Source organism: Balaenoptera musculus, chromosome 13, assembly GCF_009873245.2.
Source record: "Balaenoptera musculus isolate JJ_BM4_2016_0621 chromosome 13, mBalMus1.pri.v3, whole genome shotgun sequence".
NCBI classification, from domain to species: domain Eukaryota; kingdom Metazoa; phylum Chordata; class Mammalia; order Artiodactyla; family Balaenopteridae; genus Balaenoptera; species Balaenoptera musculus.
Window position 1 is genome coordinate 60,729,478 of NC_045797.1, and position 24,490 is coordinate 60,753,967.

Genomic DNA, 24,490 nt, shown 5'->3' on the forward strand with positions numbered 1-24,490 from the left:
TTGTTCAAGTTGTACTCCAGAAACTTGGAGTCAGCTGTGAGCTGACCTTAGCGTCAGCTGCGTCTAGCTCAGCTGAGCTGGTTAAGACAGGATAGGACCACTGACCCTCCAACGGGGCATGCGCGAGTGCCCGTTTGGTGACCTTTAGAACAAGTGCAGAGGCCTGTAGCTTGGTTACGCCTGCGCAGAGCAACACTTCCACACCTTTTTCTAATCACACTCCCCACGCCTCAGACCGCCCTGCTCCTTTACTTGTTATCCTATAAATACCCCGAGCTCCTTGCCCCTGGGGAGGTAGGTTTGAGGCTGGTTCTCCTGTCTGCCTTACGAATAAACTGCTGCAAACCTAGGCAAAAAAAAACGGTGGCATTGAGTTACTTTAGGCTTGAGGGTGACTTTATAAGCCATAGGCTCCAACCTCATTCCCGGTGCAGGAACCCTCCTTGCACAAGGACCTGGAGAGCTGTGACCCAGCATCTGCTCCATCACCACAGAAAAGTAAGTGCTTACCGATAAGGAAGTGGCGGGCAGTGTTGACTGATGCAGGAGGTCATGGAAGATGAAAGGGAAAAGCGCTCTTTGGATTCAGAAGAAACAAAAACGAGATATTGGTAGCTTGAAGGGAGCAGCGGCAGGAGAGTAGATGCCAAAGAAACCAAGTGAATTGCTGTGAGTTGAGAGTGAAAAAGAAATGAAGATGTGGGGCAGCACATATAGCTGATTCTTTCCAGAAGGGTGGCTATAAAGAGGAGGCAGGTGGTAACTGGAGCTAGAACATGGGGTCAAAGAGAACTATTTCCCTTTTTAGGAAGAGAGGGACTTGAGCTGGTCTAGATGCAAATGGGAGCGAGTAGAGTAGGATTAAAGGGTTTGGACTGTAGCATGGAGCAGGGAGGAGAGGAGTTCGGAGGGCAGGGATCTGTTCTCAGTGGGGAAACAGACTGCCTGGTGTGTGGTTCTTGCCTGGTGAGCAGGCGTGACCTATTCCCACCCCCCCTCCAGGCTGGCCATGAGACGGGAGGGCAGAGCCTGGGTGAGGGTTTCCGCCCAGGCTCCTCTCCCCCGCCAGCCACTCACAGGGCCCACATCGTGCTCTCCAGCATCTTCCGGGTGCCCTGTCCTGCTGACTGGAGAGCCATCCACACCTCACGTGGTTCTGGTCTAAGCTGGCCTTTTTTTTTTTTTTTTTTTTGGCCGTGCCACGCGGCATGAGGGATCTTGGTTCCCAGACCAGGGATCCAACCCGTGCCCCCTGCAGGGGAAGCTCGGAGTCCTAACCACTGGACTGTCAGGGAATTCCCTAAGCTGTTCTTCTATTGTGGCTTGCTGAGCTGAAGTTAAGTTGCCAGTTCCTTCTCTTACCTCTCCAGTGTCTTTTCTCTGAACACTGTCCACATTGGGAAAAGCCAGTGTTGGGCTTTAGACCCCTGCCAGGTGGCTGCAGGAACAGCTTGGCTGCAGAATGGGGCTTAGACTGACTAAGCCCTCGTTTCTGCTCAAAGATGGAAGGACTGCCCCCCAATAAAGACAGCATAAGCAGTACTAGAGATTTCTACTGGTAACCCAGCCTCGGCTTGGACACTCCCACAGTGCTCATTGCTTCCATGTCACTTGCATCTATTAGTCCTTGTTCTTTTTTTTTTTAAACCTTTTATATTTTGGTACTTTTTTTTTTTTTTAAAGATTTATTGATTGATTGATTGCTATGTTGGGTCTTCGTTTCTGTGCGAGGGCTTCCTCTAGTTGCGGCAAGCGGGGGCCACTCTTCATCGCAGTGCGCGGGCCTCTCACTATCACGGCCTCTCTTGGTGCTGAGCACAGGCTCCAGACGCGCAGGCTCAGTAGTTGTGGCTCACGGGCCTAGTCGCTCACGGCATGTGGGATCTTCCCAGACCAGGGCTCGAACCCATGTCCCCTGCATTGGCAGGTGGATTTTCAACCACTGCGCCACCAGGGAAGCCCGGTCCTTGTTCTTTAAAGCTGCCCAGAACATAACAGCCCTGATAGTGCCCAGGACATCTCCCTCGGTCTTCACTTCTCCTGACAAGTAGGCCAAGGCTACCCTCTGGGTGAGGTGCAAAGGAGGGGCATCTAGGAAAATGAGTGAGTGGAGCTGAACATGAGTGGGACCAGACATTTGGAAAAAGCAGGAGAGCCCTGGGCTTGTCGAGAGCTGCCCCACCTGCCTCCTCCCACTCACTTTGGAACTTTGGGCAGGTTGCTTCTGAGCCGTAAACCATCTTCCCTCTGCTGACATGAGCCCAAAGAGCCCTGTGAAGGCTGGCATGCGGCCACCTGCCATCCCACCATTATGAGTGCTCCCCACAGGGCAAATCACTGGGAAGACCATCTGAACCTGGTGTCTGGTTACTTTGGTTTCTAGAAGCCAGAACTGCTGGTTCCTAAAGGCTTGTTTATTTTTACACCCTTCCTTGTTTCAAGAAGGATTAAAAGCAGCTTTAAAGAATATGGAAAATCTTGCATCTGAACCCAAGTTTAATGTAGGCAGACACTCAGTTTACTTCTCTTATCATTACTATTATTACTATCACTTGGGGTTTTCTCCAGGTTGTTTGTATTTTCCTGGTATTTTATGGCACTTTCAAAACTGATTATACACAGATTCTGTCAAAAAGCATTAAATATGACCGATTTTCTAAATATTTACAAAAATATTTTGCTCACTTTTAATGGTCGTAAACTTTCTGTTGCCCTCTTCCAAATTTTCATACGGAAATATCTCTTTAAATATTTTGAATGAAAATTTCTTTGAGGTCTCCCCCAAACCTCCAATATCTGGTTAGCAGTTGCTTACAAAAATAGCACTTTTCTTTTAAAACATCCATTTTCTTCAAATTTCTAACACAATTTTGTGGTCTTCAATGGAGATGAAAGCCATGAGTCAAATTCCTCTTCAATGTGTCACATGTTGGTGTGCGCTGCCTCAGTGTGGGACGTTAAGGAGAGGGTTAACATCCGCAGTCACCCACAGGCCTTGGTTTGCCGTGACACTGTGGAAACCACCGTGGTGCCCCTGTCTGACCCTTCTCTGCTGCCCTGCAGTGTTGAACTGCACCCCTAACACTCTCCCTACAGTTTTGAACAGTTTATTAGGTGATAGGCAAAACCAGTGCATAGAGAGATGTCCCTTCCTTGGCCCAGTGGCCCACCAAGCCCCAGAGGGATGCTCAGCCCCAGATTGGTCAGCAAGACCAGCTCACTCACCCTTGTGATGGGCAACCATGGCCGGTATTCGGACATCGTCATAGGACCTCCCGTCAGTGATGAGGATCATTAATTTCCTCTTGTTGGGCTTGGACTTCTTGAAGAGCTGCTCCAGGGCGTAGTTGATGGCAGCCCCCGTGCTGGTCCCACCACTCCAGTACCCCACTCTCTTGATGGCGTTGAGGACGTCAGGCTTGGTGCTGTACACGTCGAACCCAAACTCCAGCCGCTGCTCGTAGGTGTACTGCACGGCCCCGATCCGCGTGTCCGTGTCGGAAATCTCAAACTCTTTGCTGAGGTTGGCCACAAACTGGAGAACCGTGCGGAAGTTGCCCGTCCCTACGCTGCTGGAGCCGTCAATGATGAAGCCAATGTCGGCCGAGTTTAAGCAGGTCTTGCTGCAGGCCAGTCGGTCGGTGTCACAGACCCGCTTCACCAGGGGCTGCACGGTCTTGTGGAGGCTGAACCAGTTCTGCACATTGAGCGAGTAGAAGCCGTTTGTTCTGCACACAGCCTGAAAGACAGGGGGAGGCCACCCGCCAGGTCAGGGCCCTGGCCACGACCCCTTGCCACGACCCCTGACCCCCAGGGCGGGTGAAGGAGCTGGCAGATGCTTGTTTTCTGCACCAGGCCACCTAATGCTCTCTCTCCATCTCGGTTCACCCAGTCAGGTGCTCACCGGGGCAGAGACCCGTCAAGTTATCCCTGGACTCACTCCCACGCCCTCAGCCAGGTCTCTGCTTTTGTGGAGAGCCGTCAGTCAAGCAAATCCACAGGGAGAGGGGAATCACTGGTTTCAGCTTCATATTTATGCCTCTTCAGGCCCCTCTGTTCATTTGTACTGGCAGCCAGCCATGAAGTTGGCATTGGTGGGCATCAACCCAGGAGAGATTAAAGAAAGCTTTTGTTCTGATTGGGAAAACAAAAGGCACACATGAGACATAGCTAAAGAATTGTTTCCAGAGCAGCCCTGCATCCAGCAGGAAGGGGGTTCCACATGTGTCAGACACCACGCTAGATGTTCTTAGATTATCTCACTAACCCCCCACCTTAACCCTACAGGGTGGAATTATAGCCCCCTTGTCATGAAGGAACAAACTGAGGACCAGCTGTGAAGTGACATCCCTTGAATCCTTGAGGCCGGAACACAAATCTGTCTGCTCGTAGAACCCAAGCTCTGACCTCTGGACAACCCTGCCTCCAGGCAACTTAATATTTACTTGTGCCCAAGTTTGTTCCAGAAAAAAACTCAAGGCATCTGCAAATAAACATTGAGCAAGCTGGTCGGTGTGCTCCTGGAAGTGACCGTTTCCCCCTTGCCGCTGCCTCTCTGGGGGGCGGGGTGGGTGTGCGTGGGTCACAGAGAGAATCACAGACCTGATGGCTACGATCGAAGGTGTATAATTAAAACATTATTTTAAGACAAGAAATGACTTTAAAATGTCCTAGGAAATATACTTTAATTGGTTTGTAAAAACCTAATGGGGTTCATAAAACTTTCCATGGCTTAGGTGGCATATGAGATGGGTGTTGAGGCTGAGCTGAGTTGTAGCCAACGGATGGAGAGGAGGGATTCCCCACCACGCAGCCTGAGTAAGTCACAGCAGGACACCAGGTGGCTGGAGCTAGGAAGATGCGCCGGGAAGCTGGGTTAGGACCACACTCCAGAAGACCTTGGGAATAATAGGGAATAATGAAGGATTTGAAGCAAGGACCCCACAGGACTGGAAAAACTCTTCATAAACATGAGCTTCATTGTGAAATCTAAACTGGAGAGACCCAGGAGGGAGAAACAATAGATGTAAAGTAGTAGCTTGAACTGGGGAGGTGGCATTGGGCATGGGAAAGAGTGGACAGATGTGAGATACGTGACATGGGAGATGACAGGGTGTCCTGGGGTGACTCTGGGTGTCTGAGACAGCTGTGGGGCCCGTAATGTACGGTCCAGAGGAGGAAAGAATTTGGGTGGGAAAGATGATGCACTTGGCATTTTGCATGTAACTGTTAAGGTTCTTGGGGACAGCGGGTGGAGACTAGTCAATCAGCTGGAAACAAATGGCTATTGAGCTCCGGAGAGACCAGGGAGGGAGACATATGAGTGTGTCATTGCCTGTGAGCGAAGGCTGAAGCTGTGACCCTGGGAGAGGTTCTGGAGGGAGAAAACCTAGTGAGAGCAGAGGAGAGGGCCAAGAACTGAGCCCTGGGGAAGTCTACACTTAGGGTACAAGACGGAAAAGAGGAGAGAGCAAATGAAGTAAGAGCCACACCGTGTCCTAGAGGTTAAGGGAGACGAGAATTTCAAGGACAATGAAGTGCAGGATTCGTGCAGGGAGCTGAGCTCTAGTAGATCTGGAGACACAGAACACTAAAGCTGGCGGGCATCCCCCCACCCCTCCTCCTATCCTCTTCCTTTCCTTTTTTTTTTTTTTTTTTCTTTTTTATCATCTTTAATTTCTTTCATCAGTGTCTTCTAGTTTTCTGCATACAGGTCTTTTGTCTCCCTAGGTAAGTTTATTCCTAGGTATTTTATTCTTTTTGTTGCAATGGTAAATGGGAGTGTTTCCTTAATTTCTCTTTCAGATTTTTCAACATTAGTGTATAGGAATGCAAAAGATTTCTGTGCATTAATTTTGTATCCTGCTACTTTACCAAATTCATTGATTAGCTCTAGTAGTTTTCTGGTGGCATTTTTAGGATTCTCTATGTATAGTATCATGTCATCTGCAAACAGTGACAGTTTTACTTCTTCTTTTCCAATTTGTATTCCTTTTATTTCTTTTTCTTCTCTGATTGCCATGGCTAGGACTTCCAAAACTATGTTGAATAATAGTGGTGAGAGTGGACATCCTTGTCTCGTTCCTGATCTTAGAGGAAATGGTTTCAGCTTTTCACCATTGAGAATAATGTTTGCTGTGGGTTTGTCGTAGATGGCCTTTATTATGTTGAGGTAGGTTCCCTCTATGCCCACTTTCTGGAGAGTTTTTATCATAAATGGGTGTTGAATTTTGTCAAAAGCTTTTTCTGCATCTATTGAGATAATCATATGGGTTTTATTCTTCAATTTGTTAATATGGTGTATCGCATTGATTCATGTGCATATATTGAAGAATCCTTGCATCCCTGGGATAAATCCCACTTGATCGTGGTGTATGATCCTTTTAATGTGTTGTTGGATTCTGTTTGCTAGTATTTTGTTGAGGATTTTTGCATGTATATTCATCAGTGATATTGGTCTGTAATTTTCATTTTTTGTAGTATCTTTGTCTGGTTTTGGTATCAGGGTGATGGTGGCCTCATAGAATGAGTTTGGGAGTGTTCCTTCCTCTGCAATTTTTTGGAAGAGTTTGAGAAGGATAGGTGTTAGCTCTTCTCTAAATGTTGGATAGAATCCACCTGTGAAGACATCTGGTCCTGGACTTTTGTTTGTTGGAAGATTTTAAATCACAGTTTCAATTTCATTACTTGTGATTGGTCTATTCATATTTTCTGTTTCTTCCTGGTTCAGTCTTGGAAGATTATACCTTTCTAAGAATTTGTCCATTTCTTCCAGGTTGTCCATTTTATTGGCATAGAGTTGCTGGTAGTAGTCTCTTAGGATGCTTTGTATTTCTGTGGTGTCTGTTGTAACTTCTCCCTTTTCATTTCTAATTTTATTGATTTGAGTCCTCTCCCTCTTTTTCTTGATGAGTCTGGCTAATGGTTTACCAATTTTATCTTCTCAAAGAACCAGCTTTTAATTTTATTGATCTTTGCTATTGTTTTCTTTGTTTCTATTTCATTTATTTCTGCTCTGATCTTTATGATTTCTTTCCTTCTGCTAACTTTGGGTTTTGTTTGTTCTTCTTTCTCTAGTTCCTTTAGGTGTAAGGTTAGATTGTTTATTTGAGATTTTTCTTGTTTCTTGAGGTGAGATTGAATTGCTCTAAACTTCCCTCTTCGAACTGCTTTTGCTGCGTCCCATAGGTTTTGGGTCATCGTGTTTTCATTGTCATTTGTCTCCAGGTATTTTTTGATTTCCTCTTTGATTTCTCCAGTGATCTCTTGATTATTTAGTAATGTATTGTTTAGCCTCCATGTGTTTATGTGTTTTACGTTTTTTTCCCTGTAATTCATTTCTAACCTCATAGCGTTGTGGTCAGAAAAGATGCTTGATATGATTTCAATTTTCTGAAATTTACTGAGGCTTGATTTGTGACCCAAGATGTGATCTATCCTGGAGAATGTTCCATGCGCACTTGAGAACAAAGTGTAGTCTGCTGTTTTTGGATGGAATGTCCTATAAATATCAATTAAATCTATCTGGTCTCTTGTGTCATTTAAAGCTTCTGTTTCCTTATTTATTTTCATTTTGGATCATCTGTCCATTGGTGTAAGTGAGGTGTTAATAGCCCCCACTATTATTGTGTTACTGTCGATTTCCTCTTTTATAGCTGTTAGCAGTTGCCTTATGTATTGAGGTGCTCCTATGCTGGGTGCATATATATTTATAATTGTTATATCTTCTTCTTGGATTGATCCCTTGATCATTATTTAGTGTCCTTCCTTGTCTCTTATAACATTCTTTATTTTAAAGTCTATTTTATCAGATATGAGTATTGCTACTCCAGCTTTCTTTTGATTTCCACTTGCATGGAATATCTTTTTCCATCCCCTCACTTTCAGTCTGTATGTGTCCCTAGGTCTGAAGTGGGTCTCTTGTAGACAGCATATAGATGGGTCTTGTTTTTGTATCCATTCAGCCAGCCTGTGTCTTTTGGTTGGAGCATTTAATCCATTCACATTTAAGGTAATTATTGATATGTATGTTCCTATGACCATTTTCTTAATTGTTTTGGGTTTGTTTTTGTAGGTCCTTTTCTTCTCTTGTGTTTCCCACTTAGAGAAGTTCCTTTAGCATTTGTTGTAGAGGTGGTTTGGTGGTGCTGAATTCTCTTAGCTTTTGCTTGTCTGTAAAGCTTTTGATTTCTCCATCGAATCTGAATGAGATCCTTGCTGGGTAGAGTATTCTTGGTTGTAGGTTCTTCCCTTTCATCACTTTAAGTATATCGTGCCACTCGCTTCTGGCTTGTAGAGTTTCTGCTGAGAAATCAGCTGTTAACCTTATGGGAGTTCCCTTGTATGTTATTTGTCGTTTTTCCCTTGCTGCTTTCAATAATTTTTCTTTGTCTTTAATTTTTGCCACTTTGATTACTATGTGTCTTGGCGTGTTTCTCCTTGGGTTTATCCTGTATGGGTCTCACTGCGCTTCCTGGACTTGGGTGGCTATTTCCTTTCCCATGTTAGGGAAGTTTTTGACTGTAATCTCTTCAAATATTTTCTTGGGTCCTTTCTCTCTCTCTTCTCCTTCTGGGACCCCTATAATGCGAATGTTGTTGTGTTTAATGTCCCAGAGGTCTCTTAGGCTGTCTTCATTTCTTTTCATTCTTTTTTCTTTATTCTGTTCTGCAGCAGTGAATTCTACCATTCTGTCTTCCAGGTCACTTATCCGTTCTTCTGCCTCAGTTGTTCTGCTATTGATTCCTTCCAGTGTAGCTTACATTTCAGTTATTGTAGTGTTCACCTCTGTTTGTTTGTTCAATTCTTGTAGGTGTTTGTTAAACATTTTTTGCGTCTTCTCGATCTTTGCCTCCATTCTTTTTCTGAGGTCCTGGATCATCTTCACTATCATTATTCTGAATTCTTTTTCTGGAAGGTTGCCTATCTCCACTTCATTTAGTTGTTTTTCTGGGGTTTTATCTTGTTCCTTCATCTGGTACATAGCCCTCTGCCTTTTCATCTTGTCTGTCTTTCTGTGAATGGGGTTTTTGTTCCACAGGCTGCAGGATTGTAGTTCTTCTTGCTTCTGCTGTCTGCCCTCTCTCTTCCTTTCCTTTTTAAACCTGGGGTCCTGTCTTTGGAGGAAGGTTTATGTGGGGTCCCACTGTACAAAATATACAAAAAATGGGCTGCTTTGGGGGGATGGGTGTGAGGGCCTGGATCCCCATCTGTTCTGCTCCCATCTCCTGCCAGGCATTTCCGCAGAACTGAGGGGCAGCTGAGTTTGAAATCCTGATCTCCCTGACTTGATTCAATACCTTTTTCTTGTTTATCAGATTAGTCAATTTGCAGTGCATATGTGCCCGTGTGCATGCTCGTGTGAAGGCTTGCTGGGCTGCCCACTTGAGGGCCCCTGGGGCTATAGGAGGAGCTCAGAGGAGCCTCTACTGTGAGACCTTGGGGACCCTGCTCCTCCCAAGGTGCTGATGCTGGGCCTCAGTTCATCAGGTACATGGTGGTGGTCGTGGGGTGGGGGGTTGCTTTGAGAGGATAACTGCAGGTTCCAGACTTACTAGTCTCTCACTGGAGGCCCTCCTGCCTAGAAATGAGCTTAACACCCATTTGAAGGAAAAAGAGACACAGCCTGGATGGCTGTTACAGCTTTGCAAAGTGCAGGGAATTCTGATGTTGGGTGGGTCTCCCACTTACATACCTTGTTTGCAAAGTTGGGCTCTAGCACGTACTGCTTCTCATTTTCAGAGGCACCTTCCATGGTGATGAAGAAAATGTTGATTCCTGACTCTCTTGCAAACCTTGATGCCTCCTCCACCTTGTCCGTGGGCCAGCCGTCCACCATCACCACGGCCACGTTGGGAGCACCGCCTCTGTTTCCATTAGATTTGGAAAAGAATTTCTGAGTCACAAAGGAGATGGCCCGGCCTGGAAGAAAAAGAAAACTCATGCTTGGAGTGATCATGGAACTGATCATAGCAGCATAAAGAGATGCAGAAAAATACTCATTCCCTCCCTTGTTGGCTTGTTTTCTTTTTGAATCACATTTACTAGTTTTAGGTGTACAGTTCAGTGGTATTAAGTGCACTCACAATATTGTGGAACCATCAACACTAGCTGTTTCCCTCCCATTTCATTTTAAGCCTTTAACTTCTAATTCTCTTATTTTTTTTTTTTTAAAGTTTTACACCATTTGCGGCAACCTGGATGGACCTAGAGATTATCATACGAAGTGAAGTAAGTTAGACAAAGACAAATATTATATGATATCACACGTGGAATCTAAAAAATAATACAAATGAATCTATATACAAAACAGAAACAGATCAGACATAGAAAACAAACTTATGATTACCAAAGAGGAGAGGGAATGGGGGGAGGGATAAATTAAGAGTATGGGATTAACAGATGCTAACTATTATTCATAAAATAGATAACAAGGATTTACTGTAAAACACAGGGAACAATATTCAATATCTTGTAGTAACCTATAATGGAAAGTAATCTGAAAATATATATAACTGAATCACTTTGCTGTACACCTGAAACTAACTTAATATTGTAAATCAACTGTACTTCAATTTTAAAAATTAAATTCAAAAAATAATAAAAGTTTTAAAGACCAGCAAGCAGGTGAGAAAAACTTTCATAGGAACAAGTGTCTGTTCTTTGCCTGGGTGCTGGAACCAACCTCACTAAGCCCCTGCGCCATTTTCCAGAGTGTGGGGTGGGGGGAGCTGAAGTGAGGGGAGCCTCTCCTTGGGCTGCGGCGACTTGGGGTGAGCCCGGTGCTCCAGCAGCCGCTGGGTGAGGAAGGCTATATTCTGGGTTCAGTGGAATCTTGTGCCCAGTTCCAGCAGGGGCACAGGTCTGGCTGGCTCGGGATGCGCTGCACCCACTAAGAACTAAGAGAAGTGTTCTAGCCTGGCTATGCCGCCTACCGGCCATGTGGGCCTGGGCAGGTCACTTGGGGCCTCTGGGTCTTGGTTTCCATGACGACAACCTGCCTCAGCTGAGAGCAAAGGTTGAGAGGGATAGCACAGCCTCCCAGCATGGCTTTCTCAAGCATATACGTCACACTGTCTAGGGTCTCATGAAATTTTTTGGGATCAAGGAGGGTGATCAACTGTCCCAGTTTTCCGGGACTTTCCCAGTTTTAGCACTGGAAGCCCCATATGCCCCTGGGTAAACTGGGATGACTGGTCACCCTAGAGTCAGCATAGCTGCATATAGTAAGGTAGGGCTCTTAAGCTGGGCTCTGTGAACCCCTGGGGCACTGGGGATAAGTACCCACAAATCCCCTGAATTTATACACAGTATTTTGTGTATATAAGTATTTATTTGGGTACAAGGGCCATAGCTTTCAAAGGGGTCCTCAATCAAAATAAAAGTTAAGAGCTACCTTCTTAAGACATTAGGGTTAATGGCATTACACTCAATGCTTCTTTGGTTTTGGCCAGCATCCTGGCTCCACTGGCTAGTATAATCTTACCTGTCAAATGAAAGGATCAAATGGTTACATACTCAGTTGCTGGAGAAATGTCTCGGAGAACCCACGTGAGCTGGCTGCATAGAACACAGTCGCTAAGGGAAACTTTGGCTGCTGAGAACTGTTTTCACAGCCAGGGCTGATTTCCCTCAAGGCCCAAGACACCCAGCAGTACCCACCCCCCACCCCCTCAGTTTAATGTTAACTGCCTGTAGACAGAGCACAGGGAGCCATCAGAAGATCACCTTGACCTCACCAATCTTAAATTTGGAGGTCATGGTCAATTTGTGCTCAATACATATTCCATCCACCTTCCAGCATGTCTTGAAAGCAGAGGCTGGAAATCTGAACACTACATTGTTGAGACTTCCTTGCAGCTAGTTCTGGATTTGTTTTAGTTTCATGAAATGATGCACACACATGAGATTTGATTCTGCTATTTCTGCTGACAAGTCTGTAGAGTGTTTGACTTCTCCAGGGAAGTGTTAGCAGACGCGCCTATGTTTGGGTCACCAGCTTCCTTGGTGTTGAGAATGTAGGGTGCAGAGTATTCACTCTGTGGCTGTGAATGGAGCAGGCAAGGCATGGTTTTGGAGCTGGCAGCTATAGCAGAAACTTCCTGATCATGGTGGCTTCCTGGTTGAAGCAGATTCCTAAAGAGGCTGTGGTGGCAGAATTGAGAAAGCAATTTCCTGATCTTGGAAGAGGTACAGCTCCTTGGAAGTCCTGGTTCTGCAGGAAGCCTTTGGAAGCCATCTCCGAAAGCTCAGCCTAGAGTCCATTTCTTCAGTAATTCTCAAAACCATTTAATACCCTGAAATAAATCCCTTTCTGCTTAAACCAGCTGGAATGGGTTCAGTTCTCTAAACCCAAACCCAGATCAATACAGGACAGAGACAGAACATGTTACCTACTGAAAGAAGGTATGCTGATTTTATTAATCCCATCAAAGAAACAGAATGTCTTCTGAAGTTTTAAAGTTTTTATTTTTTAAACAATTCTTTTTAAAAGTTTTAAATTTTATTTATTTTTGGCTGCGTTGGGTCTTCGTTGCTGCACGTGGGCTTTCTCTAGTTGCGGCGAGTGGGGGTTACTCATTGCAGTGCGCCGGCTTCTCATTGCAGTGGCTTCTCTTGTGGAGCACGGGCTCTAGGCGCGTGGGCTTCAGTAGTTGTAGCACACAGGCTCAGCAGTTGTGGCTCGAGGGCTCTAGAGCGCAGGCTCAGTAGTTGTGGTGCACAGGCTCAGTTGCTCTGCGGCATGTGGGATCTTCCCGGAACAGGGCTTGAACCCGTGTCCCCTGCATTGGCAGGCAGATTCTTAACCACTGCGCCACCAGGGAAGCCCCTGAAGTTTTAAAGTTTTACTCCATGATACATTACTGGAATTTCACTGATCTAAGTATTAAATTGAAAACAAATCAGACTTCAATTCTATCATGTTCCTGATGAGGTACTACTGATTTGGTGTCTTGGATAGCAGTGACTTGGCCAGTGTGTATTTAGACTTGTTCAGAGATCAAAGGCTCTTCATTTGCCAGATACTAATATACTGGTCTACAGAGACAAACACTGAGGTGGAGAGGGAAATAATTAATCAGGTTTACTGTAATTTTGAAGATGATCCTTCAAAGCTAGTTCTATTGCCTGTGTGCACTCCATGTCAAGCAACTGTGGCTCACTTCTCCATTTCCCTGGATTGCGATGGTACAGACAGGTTCCCCAAGAAGTGGACAGCCTTCCCAGTGCCCCCAAAACCAGAATACCATTTATAAATTAGTACACTGGCATGGGCTCATTGGTGGCCTTTGAGCTTGGTTAGTGTGAAACTGTTTCCTGATGCCTGGTCACCTCTGGGGAACTGATAAAACGGAGTTTCTGGATCTGCCCCATTGAGGACTAGATCTTGACCTTGGAATTCTGGTACCCCACTGCCACCCCCCGCCCCATCACCACCACCAAGGATCAGATAGAGACTCAGCCTGAAACAAAGACCATGTCTCTTTTTGCACAGTTATTACTATAACAGGAGCTGATTAGAAAAAGACTCCCAAGGGGCACTGTGGAGCTTCCTGAATGGAACTGGTTACAAATTTTACTTATTTTTATTAAAAAAAAAAGTTTTTACAAAATATAATGAAAAATAGTTGATGACTCGGAGAACAGTCGGGATAGTCATGACTGCAGTTCCACTTGTCCTGAAGAAAGCTGCCATACTGAGGAACCAGGCGTGCTAGAACTTTCCAGCATGTGTGTGGTAATGATTTTTGCCCCCTGAATCCATGATAATACTTGAGGAAAGATACAGATATTATGTGAGTCATTTCTTGATGGATTATTTTGATTCTTTCCTTTTTCTATCTAGCATGTTAGCAGATGACCACACAGAAAGAGAACCATGGTAGCAAGCAGATCGGCATCCGGATCACATACCTACATTAGAAAGCCCTCCTCTCTGGGTAATTTTCTCTATGGCTGTCTTCAGATCCCGGGAATTCATGTGAGTCTTGAGATTAAACTGGGTAACAGGGTTGTCTCTGAAGATTCAGAACAAGAAATAAAAATTAGCTGGAAAGTTATTACACTTTGAGGAAAGCAGAAATCAGAGCTGATTGTTTTAGATATGAACAGAATGGAAGCTGCTTCAAAGCCTTAAGCTGGTGTTTATAAAATGCCCCACTGTGGACAGAAGTAATGGGAGGACTGGGTCCTCCGCAGTGTGTGTAGAGAAAATCGGGCTGTTTCAGGGCTCCGAAGGCATGGGTTCTAGTTTTGACTATGCTGTTTCCTAGCTGTGTGACCTTGAGAAGTCATCTAACTTCTCTGGGCCTCTGTTTCCTCATCTAGATAAAAATCAAGATCATGACGTTTATGTTGTTAAAGAGCAGGACTGTTGTCCAGTGGGATTTTGCAAATGTCAGGGTGTCCCCAGGCTGCCCCAGGCTGCCCCAGACCCTCCTTTCCAGGAAGAGGGTCTCAGCTGATAGCCACCCCCGGGTTACCCCAGCACTGGAACTGCATCTTAACAGCCGTGTCAAGGAGAAGACATCCCTTCATCTTTCTCACTCTGTGGCTCCTGTGACTGGGTGAGAATATTCAAATCTTACCCGGAAGGTCAACATCTATTTTACTGACGCCTGAAAAAGGTTAGCTGGAGAGGAGCTGGAGTGAATTAAGTGGAGAAACAGAATGAGAACCCTTCTCTAGAGCAGAGTCTCCTTGGGTAACAGGCTTGGGAGCAGCTGAGCAGGGGGTGTGGAATACCTTTCGTGACCAGGTGGAAGGTGTGTCTGGAGGGACGAGGGCTCCGTGGGGTGGACGTGTGTGGTCACACTCAGGATGAAGTGGGGATGCACAGTGAAATCACATCTCTCGAAGCACTGACACTCAGCCACTGGCAGCGCTTCGTGCAGGTGTGACCTCTAAGGTCACACGGAGCCCCAGACTCCAAAAGCGCCTGCACTTGCTTCAGTGCTCTGACGCTGCTGTCTTGAAATTCTTAATACTTTTTGAAAATGTGGAACTGCAAATTACGTAGCTGGTCCTGGCTGCAGATTACTGAGTCTTCAAGGAGAGGGAGAAGGAGACCTTTAAAAGCAGTCTTTCCATAAACACCTGGAGTAGATCCAGGAAGAAGCAGGTTTCGGCAGTTTCAGGTGGGAATTCCCGGGCCCTACAGTGGATTCTCAGCCAGTCCTTTGGGGAACCTGGCAGTGCAGTCACCAGGAAGCCAGTCCCCCAGGACCCGAGAGGAGACATCCTCTGCCTCCCTCCCCTCCCCTGCTCCGACCCTCTTATCCGACCCTCCTAGCTATCACAAGGTGATCTATGTCGGAGGAGAGTTCGGAAAGAGGCTGGAAGGATACCCCTCTACCCTCCATCTCATTAGTGAATATGAGGGACACAGGCTGGTTCTTAGGCAAAACCAAAGCAAACTGCCCAGAAGTCCGCTTCTCTAAGCGAGAGGTGATGTGAGACTGGGAGGACCAACTACCTTCAGCGAAGACAAGGAAAGTTTAAGACAAGCTCAACTAGGGTGGGTGTTGGGGGAAAATCCAACCAGATGAAAAGCCACCAGGTGAAAACCAAGTTCTACTTTAGCATTAAACACAAACGAACAACAACAATAAAGCAAAGTGCAGAACAGGGAAATGTGGGCATTCTGGCTGAGCTCGACCTCACCATCAAGCCACATGCGAAGGCTGCGAACCGAACCGAGGCTGCTTTAACACACCCCACTGCTCAGGGCCCAGGGAGGGGGAATCACAGGGAAGGAACTCTAGTACTTTCACGGTTAGTCTTCTTTCCCTTGGGGCTCCAGGGCTTTCCGGTTTCTATTCTCACAGATCAATTTCAGTAACTGCTGTACTTGCCCCCCGGCCACCTAGGCTCAAAACCTGGACCCCATCTTTACTTGCTCAGTCATAGGACCCATGGGACCTGTCAGGCACATCTCCTAAGTTCCTCTATCTGGAGCACTTGCTTTTATCCCCTCCTCTGTGTTTCTGTGCAACACTCTGAGTTCAGGCCCCCTTACTTCTTGCTGGTTCTATTATGAGTCTCTATGTCAGTCTCTGCAATGCTGGGTATATGCCTGTCTGCTAGAGAACCCTTCCTCATGTTCAGCTCTGACTGTGAAACTTGGCTCAAAATCATCCGAGACTCCTATTGTTAAACTTCATATTTTGGCTTTCAAAGCCCATCCGTAACTTGATTCCAACATAGCAGGCTCATACCGTTCTCTCTCTCACTCTCACCTATATTCTACTTAGAACGAGCTACTCACTATTTCCTGGTTTTCTAGCCCTGTGCCTTTGCTCATCGGTTCCCTCACCTGGGAAACCCCAATTGTGCCCACCCTCCAAGCTCCAGCTACCTGTCTCCCTGGGCCCCGACCCCAGCTGACAACCTCTGTACCTGCTTCCTCTAGCTCACGACACCTCGCACAGTATGTGGTACCTGCAGGCACTCCATTAACAGTATCAGAGAGACATACATTTCTTCTTTCCTCTTCTGTGCATCTCTACCTCTAAATGCTGGTGTTCCCGGCAGTTCTATCTCCCTCATGCATCCCTTCTTAATTTATGCACAACCCTGGGGGATCTCATCAACTTCAGCCAGAACCTGGGGTTCACCGACCATTCATATGCCAACAGCTGTTTCGTGCACACTGGTCGGTCCTCTCTCTTGAACCTCAGAATAAATAAAAAGGCTTCCATACATCTGGAATACTTCCATACATCTGTGGTCCCTGGTGTGGTCCACAGGCTCCTTGGCTTTGATATTTCCAAAACTGAAGTCAATTATCTTCCATATCTGCTCCATCAAACCACCCACATCCCCTTCTGTAGTCCCTCTTCTGACTCATCAAGTCATCCCAGCAATATGCACTCCTGTCAGACCAACCTCTTAAATATTTCTTGTGTCTCTCTCATCCTTTCCATCCTCAAGTTTGGACTATGATCTTCTCTTTCCTGAACTATGGCTATAGCTTCCTGCCTGGTCTTCCTGCACCACAGTGGCCTCTGCAGAGGATGTTTTATCCAAAGGTGCTAAGTGCCTATCAGAGGTGGATTAACTTGGATGTTAATGATACTTCTTCCAAGGGGCCTAATTTTGTATTTGTAATTTTGTGTTCTTTTTCTTAAAAGAGTCCCCAAGCTACATAAGCTTCAGACTCCCCAAAGTCTGGATCTACCCTTGGTAACCAAGGAATATGAACTTTTCAGGGACTGGAAAAAAAAAAGAATGAGTTAAAACAACAAAAGTATTATTAGCTAGAAAATAGAAAATTGCGAAATTGATATTGACAATAACAACTACGTAATTGTCTACCAAACATAATGTTATATATGCCCCATTAACTGGAAAATTTTTGGCTCTACTTACATTTGAAAATGGTTTTGAGGCTAGATTTTCTCACTTTGAAAGATTTCCTGAGTGTGTCTGACGATTGTGAAGAAATCATAGCTGATCGTAAATTAAGCGTTGCTCATAGACAAATAATTTCAAAAGCAAAAACATAAAATTTTCTTTCAAAAGTGTTTACAGAAAAAGTATTTAAATGTGGAAGCTAGTCACCTAGTCACATCCATAGTGTTCCCCTGCTCATGAGGCTGTCTGAATGTCGATCACTTTGTAGAGTGGTGGATCACCTCTTTCCCATACTACATGTACTGTCAAGTCTTGTTATCTGCAATAGTTATGTTTTATAAAGTTGCTGCAAACATCAAATTAGCAAGTTCTGAGCCATTGCTCCTAGGGAAAATATGGGGTTATGTTCCTGTGGGCCTCTGGTGACATTTTCATCAATAGATCAGTATATAAACTTGTTTTATGTATGTTTCTGTTTCAAGGTACCCAATTTAATATATAAGTTTCTTACAAATAATTATATGCAAATTTTCCGTATAATGAAACACTAGCTGAGAAGGGTTTAACGTTTTCTTGACCCTGGGTAGTGCTACTGTAAATTTTTTGGCTTTCAGTCTCACAGTGCTATCCACTGTGCCTAAAAAAAAAAAATCAGTCAGCATTTCATGAATTCCTAACTTCAGCCACTTTTCCTTCTTTTCCATAGCTTCATCATGCATTATAGATATTAGGTACTTTAGCACTTTCTGGAGCAGATCAAATCTGTTGATCACACACAGATCAACAAATTTCCTCTCTTTTTTGCTGAATATAGCAAGTCATCAATTCGTTATTATTGAACTCATGACTAACAGCACAATAAGTTGCCTGGAGGAATTTTATCTAACACCTGCAGTTTCTCCATAAGCACATCACAGCCTTCTTGTGCTTAGAACACTAGATCGCACTCCAACACTACACTTGGGGCCATTAAAAATAGTGAAATCACCAATGAGTGGCAGAAAAATGAGGTGCTAAATAGACTGTGAAAAGGACACTTGTTTACAGTACGAGCTGAAACTAGAAGGCAGAGCATCGCCTTGTTGAACCTCAGCTGGGAATGTTGTGTATTTCATACTCTCTCTGTGCATGTCCACACAACAACTGTGAAAGTGCCATAAGTATTGATTTTGGAGATACAAGTACATTTGAGGGAGTAGGTGAATTTGCAGATAGGGGATCTGTAAATCATGAAGATTGACTGTAACCTACTTGTGAACAGGTGCTATGTCCCAGTATTTCCTATCCCTGGTGCTTAGCATACAGGGGGTAATAGAGAATTATGGAAAGGAAGGAAGGAAGGAAGGGAGGGAAGGAGGAAGCTCAGATGTCCTCTCCTCTCTTAGATCATCCCGGGTAGAGCTGAATACTCCCCTCTGAGCTCCACACTCCACTCTCTTCCCCTATTACATCATAGCGGTAGATGACTCTATCTTCAGAAGCAGACAGATGAGCTATTCATATACCCAATGAATAGATGCTTTTCATTTTATTTAATGTTATTTCTTTTAAAGATATCGCCTCCCTTACTAGCTGGTGAAGTCCCGAAGAACAGAATCTCTATTACAGTTATTTATTTTTAATGAATTGAAAGGTTGGATCAGAGGACCTCTGAAACTCTTTCCAGTTGCTAAAATTACGATTAGGAGTAAAGCCGCAGAGCTCATCCGCCAAGGGACTTACAGGCAAATGTAATCAAACCACTTAGATGAATTTTACATTAGTATCCCCTGCAAATGGCATAGTGCGTAGACCGTGGTAAACACTCAATAAATCTTTGTTAAAATGTAATGTAATTAAATTATAGGAATGAATGGTAAGTCTTTAACCTGCAGACTGTGGCAGCTCTCAGTACCAGAGCACATGGGTGTATGTGTCCTTTTTTAGGATATATGGGCTGGTGGCCTTTTATTTAAAAGGCACCAGGCTAGGGGTAGGGATTTTTTAAATAAAAGGAGAACCTTTTTATTTAAAAAATCCCTACCCCTAGCCTGGTGCCTTTTTCAGAGATGAAGATTATTTTAAAAGTTCAAAGAGATGTGCCACTATATTTTAATGTAAGCAACCTTTTAATTTGTAATTTTATTAGATCTCATTAAAGGAAAACACATTTTTTCCCTCAGTGATATCAAAGATTTCCTTTGAAAATAAGAGAAGAAAATAAAGATTTACAGCTCAAGGAGAAAATATCAAATTGTTCTATGTTTAGAAAAAGAGCTAAGGCTAATGAAGAGAAATGATAGGGAGCCAGCATTTGACTATGCATAGAAAGGGATAATTCATGCAATAGGAAAGGACTATCCCGCAAGTGTGTGAGAAGAAAGAATGCCTGTTAGAGATGGGCACAGGTGATTCCTAGGAAGGCTGGGGCCTGGGGGCAGGGAACTGGACAGAGCATCTGTGTCTCCAGGCCTCCCTGATGACAAGTCTCACCTGAGACACCCTGTTAAACTACACAGGTTACCAGGTCTCCTCCCAGCAGAAACTCAATTCAGTAGGTCTGGGCTGGGGGTAGGGATTTTTTAAAATAAGGGATCCAGATGAATCTCATCCTTGGGACAGTTTGGGAAGCCCTGGATTTTAGAGGACTCCTGAGGCCCTTTCAGTCCTAAGGTTCCCATTTGGTTGAAGTCCCAGAGTCTATTGGTTTACCCCATAACGCTTTGAGTCACATGGAGTGAGCCTCTCAAATGAATTTTTATGCCAGTAGAGACATATTAACTAACCATATTCCCTATAACAAGAACCTTTTGAAACTGTTTCCTACAACAAGATATCATCACCTTAAGGTTAAAATAAAATAACATGACTCTCCTTAGCCTTTTAATTAATGCTAAAGTGTGATGATTTATGGACTTAGTCATTGAGATGAACCATGCCTGTGAACTCAGGAGGGTGTTCTAGGGTGACCCTGGTTGCCTAAGGACATGCTGCTGGCTGCAGGTTGGGTGGCACACTTGTCCCTTGAGGGTATTACCCGCTCGGAGTGAAAATGATTCTGCCCTTCCCTACAAAGGACTGAGCATGGGGCCCAGGCCGACCTGCTGAGGGAATTAGCACAACTAGCCCCTTTTGAAAGGACACTGGCCGTTCTCACATTTCCTAGGATCAGAGACGTGGAGCAGAGTCTTATAATCAAATTTTGTTTTTAGAGGAGTAGGGTTTTTTCTTGGTAATTAGCAACAATAATTCCACCCCTCCACCAAAAAATAGAAAATGAATCTGCAAGCGTCTTCCTGCTGGAGGAAATGTGGGTGAGTAATCTGCTGATCTAAGAATTACTCTGCAGCCAGGGGGCTGTCCGGCTTGCTGTCTGTTACCATGTCGCCAGGCTAGGTAAGTCCAGCGACACGGAATGTCTTGGCAACAGACACAGTGTTTGGTGCTTCCCAAACTTAGCCGTTTGGCCCGGTCGCCTGGGGATTTTGTTAAAATGTAGATTCTTTTTTTTTTTTAATTTATTTTTGGCTGCATTGGGTCTTCAGTTGCTGTGCACGCTTTCTCTAGTTGCGGCGAGTGGGGGCTACTCTTCATTGCGGTGCACGGGCTTCTCACTGCGGTGGCTTCTCTTGTTGTGGAGCACGGGCTCTAGGTGCGCGGGCTTCAGTAGTTGCAGCAGGCGGGTTCAGCGGTTGTGGCTCGCAGGCTCTAGAGCTCAGGCTCAGTAGTTGTGGCGCATGGGCTTAATTGCTCCACAGCATGTGGGATCTTCCCAGACCAGGGATCGAACCCGTGTCCCCTGCACTGGCAGGCAGATTCTTAACCACTGCGCCACAAGTGAAGTCCCTAAAATGTAGATTCTAACTCTGTAGGTTGGGTGCGAGGTCCGAGGTTCTTCCTTTCTAACAGCCTCCCAGGTGAGGCCGTGGATCACATTTTGAGTGGCAATGTCTTAGAGGATGCTGTAAGAATCAAGAAAATCAGCAGCGGGGCTGCCAGTGATAAGAGGAAGGGAGAAGAATAAATAAGAAGTCTGGAGCAGGCATAAGAAAGGCTGAGAGGAGGGAGGAGGATGGAGCTCCTATAGCCCTAGGGTGGCAACCTGGCGGGGAGACAGTTGGGGCCCGGGACACAGTGTTCACCAGATGAGAGCACAGCCCCGTGGGAATATTTGTGCCTTCACATTCTGGTTGTGCAACGGAATCACCTGGGGAGTTTTAAAAATGAATGACGCTTGGGTCCCACACTCAGAAATTCTGATTTAATCGATCTGAGGTTGGGTCTGGGCATTGGGATTTTCAGATGCTCCCCAAGTGGTTCTAATGTGCATGGGGGTGGCCACCTGCTTCTCTAGCAGAATGGTCCAGGGGTCTAGGGAGAATGATCTCAGCATGGGTGGAGGGCACTGGGATAAGCCCTAGCGATGTGCGATGGGGGGTCGAGGGGAACCGTTGAGTAGAAGTGGTGCAAGTCGAGGGCAGTGTCCTCATTTCCTTTGTCCCTCTGGGAGAACCACGTGGTGGGGAACAGGAAAAGCATAAGATTCTTGTGTGAGCTGTGTTCCCAGCTCACTCAGCCTTGAGACTGTGTCCCCGAGGCCTGTGGTTTAAGGGTTCACCTGCCTTGAGAGAGGAGTGGCAGGGGGGTCTTTGCAAGTGCCATTAGGCCCTGGAGAGCCCTCTCAGGCAGTCAGGCGGCTGTTCCGGATCCTGTTAGTTCCTGTAAAGGCAGTGTAGGCTGAGGGCATGAGGAGAGGACGGGGCAGGAGTTGGAGAGACCTGTGCTCGGCCGGGTGCTGCCCTCTCACCTGGGAAGCCGAGCTGTCCCTTGCCCTCTCGGGGAGGTGGCGATTCTCACCTTGGCTACAGATTGGAATTATAGATGAAAAGACCAGCTTCTGGGTATTTGCAGGATTCTGGTTTAATAGGGCTGGGATGGGGCCCAGGCATCAGCATCTCTAAAAGCTCCCCTGGTGATCACAATGTGAAGTCAGGGCTGGGCACTCCCTTCCTGCTCTGAAGTCCTGAGGTGCTGAGACTTGCAACTCCCGGCCCCCTCCAGCCGGGGCTCATGCCCCAGCCCCTCCCATCCCTTCCTTTGCTGCAGACTCAAGAAAATGTGACAGAATGGTCCTCCTTGCCAGGTGTATTAGTTGCCTGTCTCAGTTGTAAACTTAGGGGCTTCAACAACACACTTATCAGTTTACAGCTCTGGAGGTCAGAAGCCCGAGTTGGGTCTCCCTGGCAGGGCTCTGCTCCTTTCTGAAGGCTCTCGAGAGAGTCATTGCCTTGCCTTTTTCAGCCTGCATTTCTTGGTCAGGGCCCCTTTCCTCCAGCTTCAAAGAAAGCTGTCGCATCTTTCTGACTAATCTTCCGTAGTCACATCTCCCTCCAACTGATAATAGCTGGGAGAGGTTCTCTGCTTTTAAGGACTCAGCTGATTAGACTGGGACACGGGGTAATCCAGGACAATCTCCCCATCTCAGGGTCCTTGACTTTAACCACATCCACAAAGCCCCTCCTGCTCTGTGAGGTAACACATCCAGGGGTTCCAGACGTGGGCAGCTTTGCGGCCATTATTCTGCCCATCACACCAGACCCAACACCTCGTTTCTTCTCCCTCCTCTGGTTGCCCCACACTCAGTGGCTCAGTTGATCCACGGGAGCCTCTGGGCATCCTTCCTGCTTTGGGGGCAGGAAGGAAGGCTTAGCTGAGGGTGCGCAGTCAGGGCTGAGCTGGGTGGGCTGTGAAGTAAAATAGTAAGGAGATGCAGCCCACCTCAGAACCAAAACACGGGGCGCCTGTCAGAGAACCATGAGCAAAGAAAAAATGGATTTCACTTTGAAATGAAGAGAAACCGATATTTTGCTTTATTCTACAGTTGTTCTCCAATGTTGGTATCCTGGGGTTGATTACAAAGTTCAAAAGAACCTGTGCAATTCTGTTCCATTTATACTGAAATCAGGGACAAAAACAAAATCCTACGGAAGGTCCAGAGGGCATTTAGCCCCTGTGGATCCAGGTGGCAGCTAAAATGTGAGCTGCTTGTCTTCCTTATTCTGTTTGCTAGACTTCACCTAACAGCGACTTGCTCTGGCCATTCTTTCATCTGGCCTCTTAATGTTCCTGTTAGTCATAAGCGCAATCACGAGCATGTTGGCTGTTTAACTGTAAATCAGAACATGTGTGCAAGATGGGGGCTTGAGCCTTGGCCTTGTCTTCAGCAGTGTCTCTGTTCTCAGTCTGGTGGAAAGCCTCCATTATCAGGAGCTTTCTTGGCAGAGGAGCAAAATCTTAAAGTCAATTTGGTTCGACATTGTAGGGATTAACCCAAGATTTAACATCTCTCCTCTCCCCAGTGGTCGTGCATTTAGCTGTGTGTTCTTAGGGAAGTCACTCAACCTCTCTGCGTCTGTGTCATACGCTGCGTCTCTTACTGGAGGTGCGTGATGACTGTGGAAGGAACGCTGTGGTTGCTGAAAGGTTAACGCAGGCCTGGTCTCCGAGCCTCTGCAGGTGCGGCGGGGGGGATGTGGGAGAGGGAGCATGATGGCACCACGGGGGCTGAGGAGCTCCCCCTGGTCCGGACCAGAATTAGGAGGCCAGCCAGCGCAAGGGGGAAGTTACAGAGGAGCAGAAACCACGAGCCTGGCAGGGGATGTTGCTGGGCCACTGAGGAGAGAGCGGAGTGGACAAGCAGAGAGACAAAGAGATGCAGGGAAAGGAGGAGGGAGGGGATGACCAAGACTTGCCAGTCCTGTGACATCACTCTCCCTTCACCTGCCTGCCTGGGTTGGTTTTCTGTTTCCTGCACCCAAAATATCTTTGTGTAGGATGCTTACGGATCAGGATACAGAACGAGCATTTTGTACATCAGGTCATTTTTAGCCTCCTCGTATTTTTATTTCTTATTTGCCTTCTGTTTCCTGTTAATAGTATGAGTCTTCTAAATTCCAAATTTAAAAGTCTAAGTTCTGCCTCAGCTCTAAGGAAAACCAAGGGAAGGAATCTTCTGGGGGGAGTCTCCCATGTGGACCCACGGCAGCAGTGACAGAGGGGAGAGGCCGGAGAGCAGGAGAAATTCTGAGCTCGGGAGTCCTCCAACCTTGGCCAGCTCCTTTCCAACCCCAGTCTCACCTTGAGTGCTTGTTCTTGC

The 24,490-nt window shown here is 46.0% G+C and overlaps 1 protein-coding gene across 3 annotated transcripts in view; it reads right to left on the minus strand.

Annotated features, from left to right (window-relative positions):
* The window catches only part of VIT (vitrin), a 126,848-nt gene that overhangs the window by 1,718 nt on the left and 100,640 nt on the right, over positions 1-24,490 (minus strand). For 2 of the 3 annotated variants that reach the window (XM_036874099.1, XM_036874098.1), the window contains 4 exons: positions 13,915-14,018; positions 9,695-9,921; positions 3,226-3,739; positions 511-667 (listed from right to left, as the gene is read on the minus strand). In XM_036874099.1, coding sequence (XP_036729994.1) covers positions 511-667; positions 3,226-3,739; positions 9,695-9,921; positions 13,915-14,018 — 1,002 coding nt within the window. The remainder of the gene's footprint in view (positions 1-510; positions 668-3,225; positions 3,740-9,694; positions 9,922-13,914; positions 14,019-24,490) is intronic. The other variant, XM_036874100.1, reaches the window with a different exon arrangement.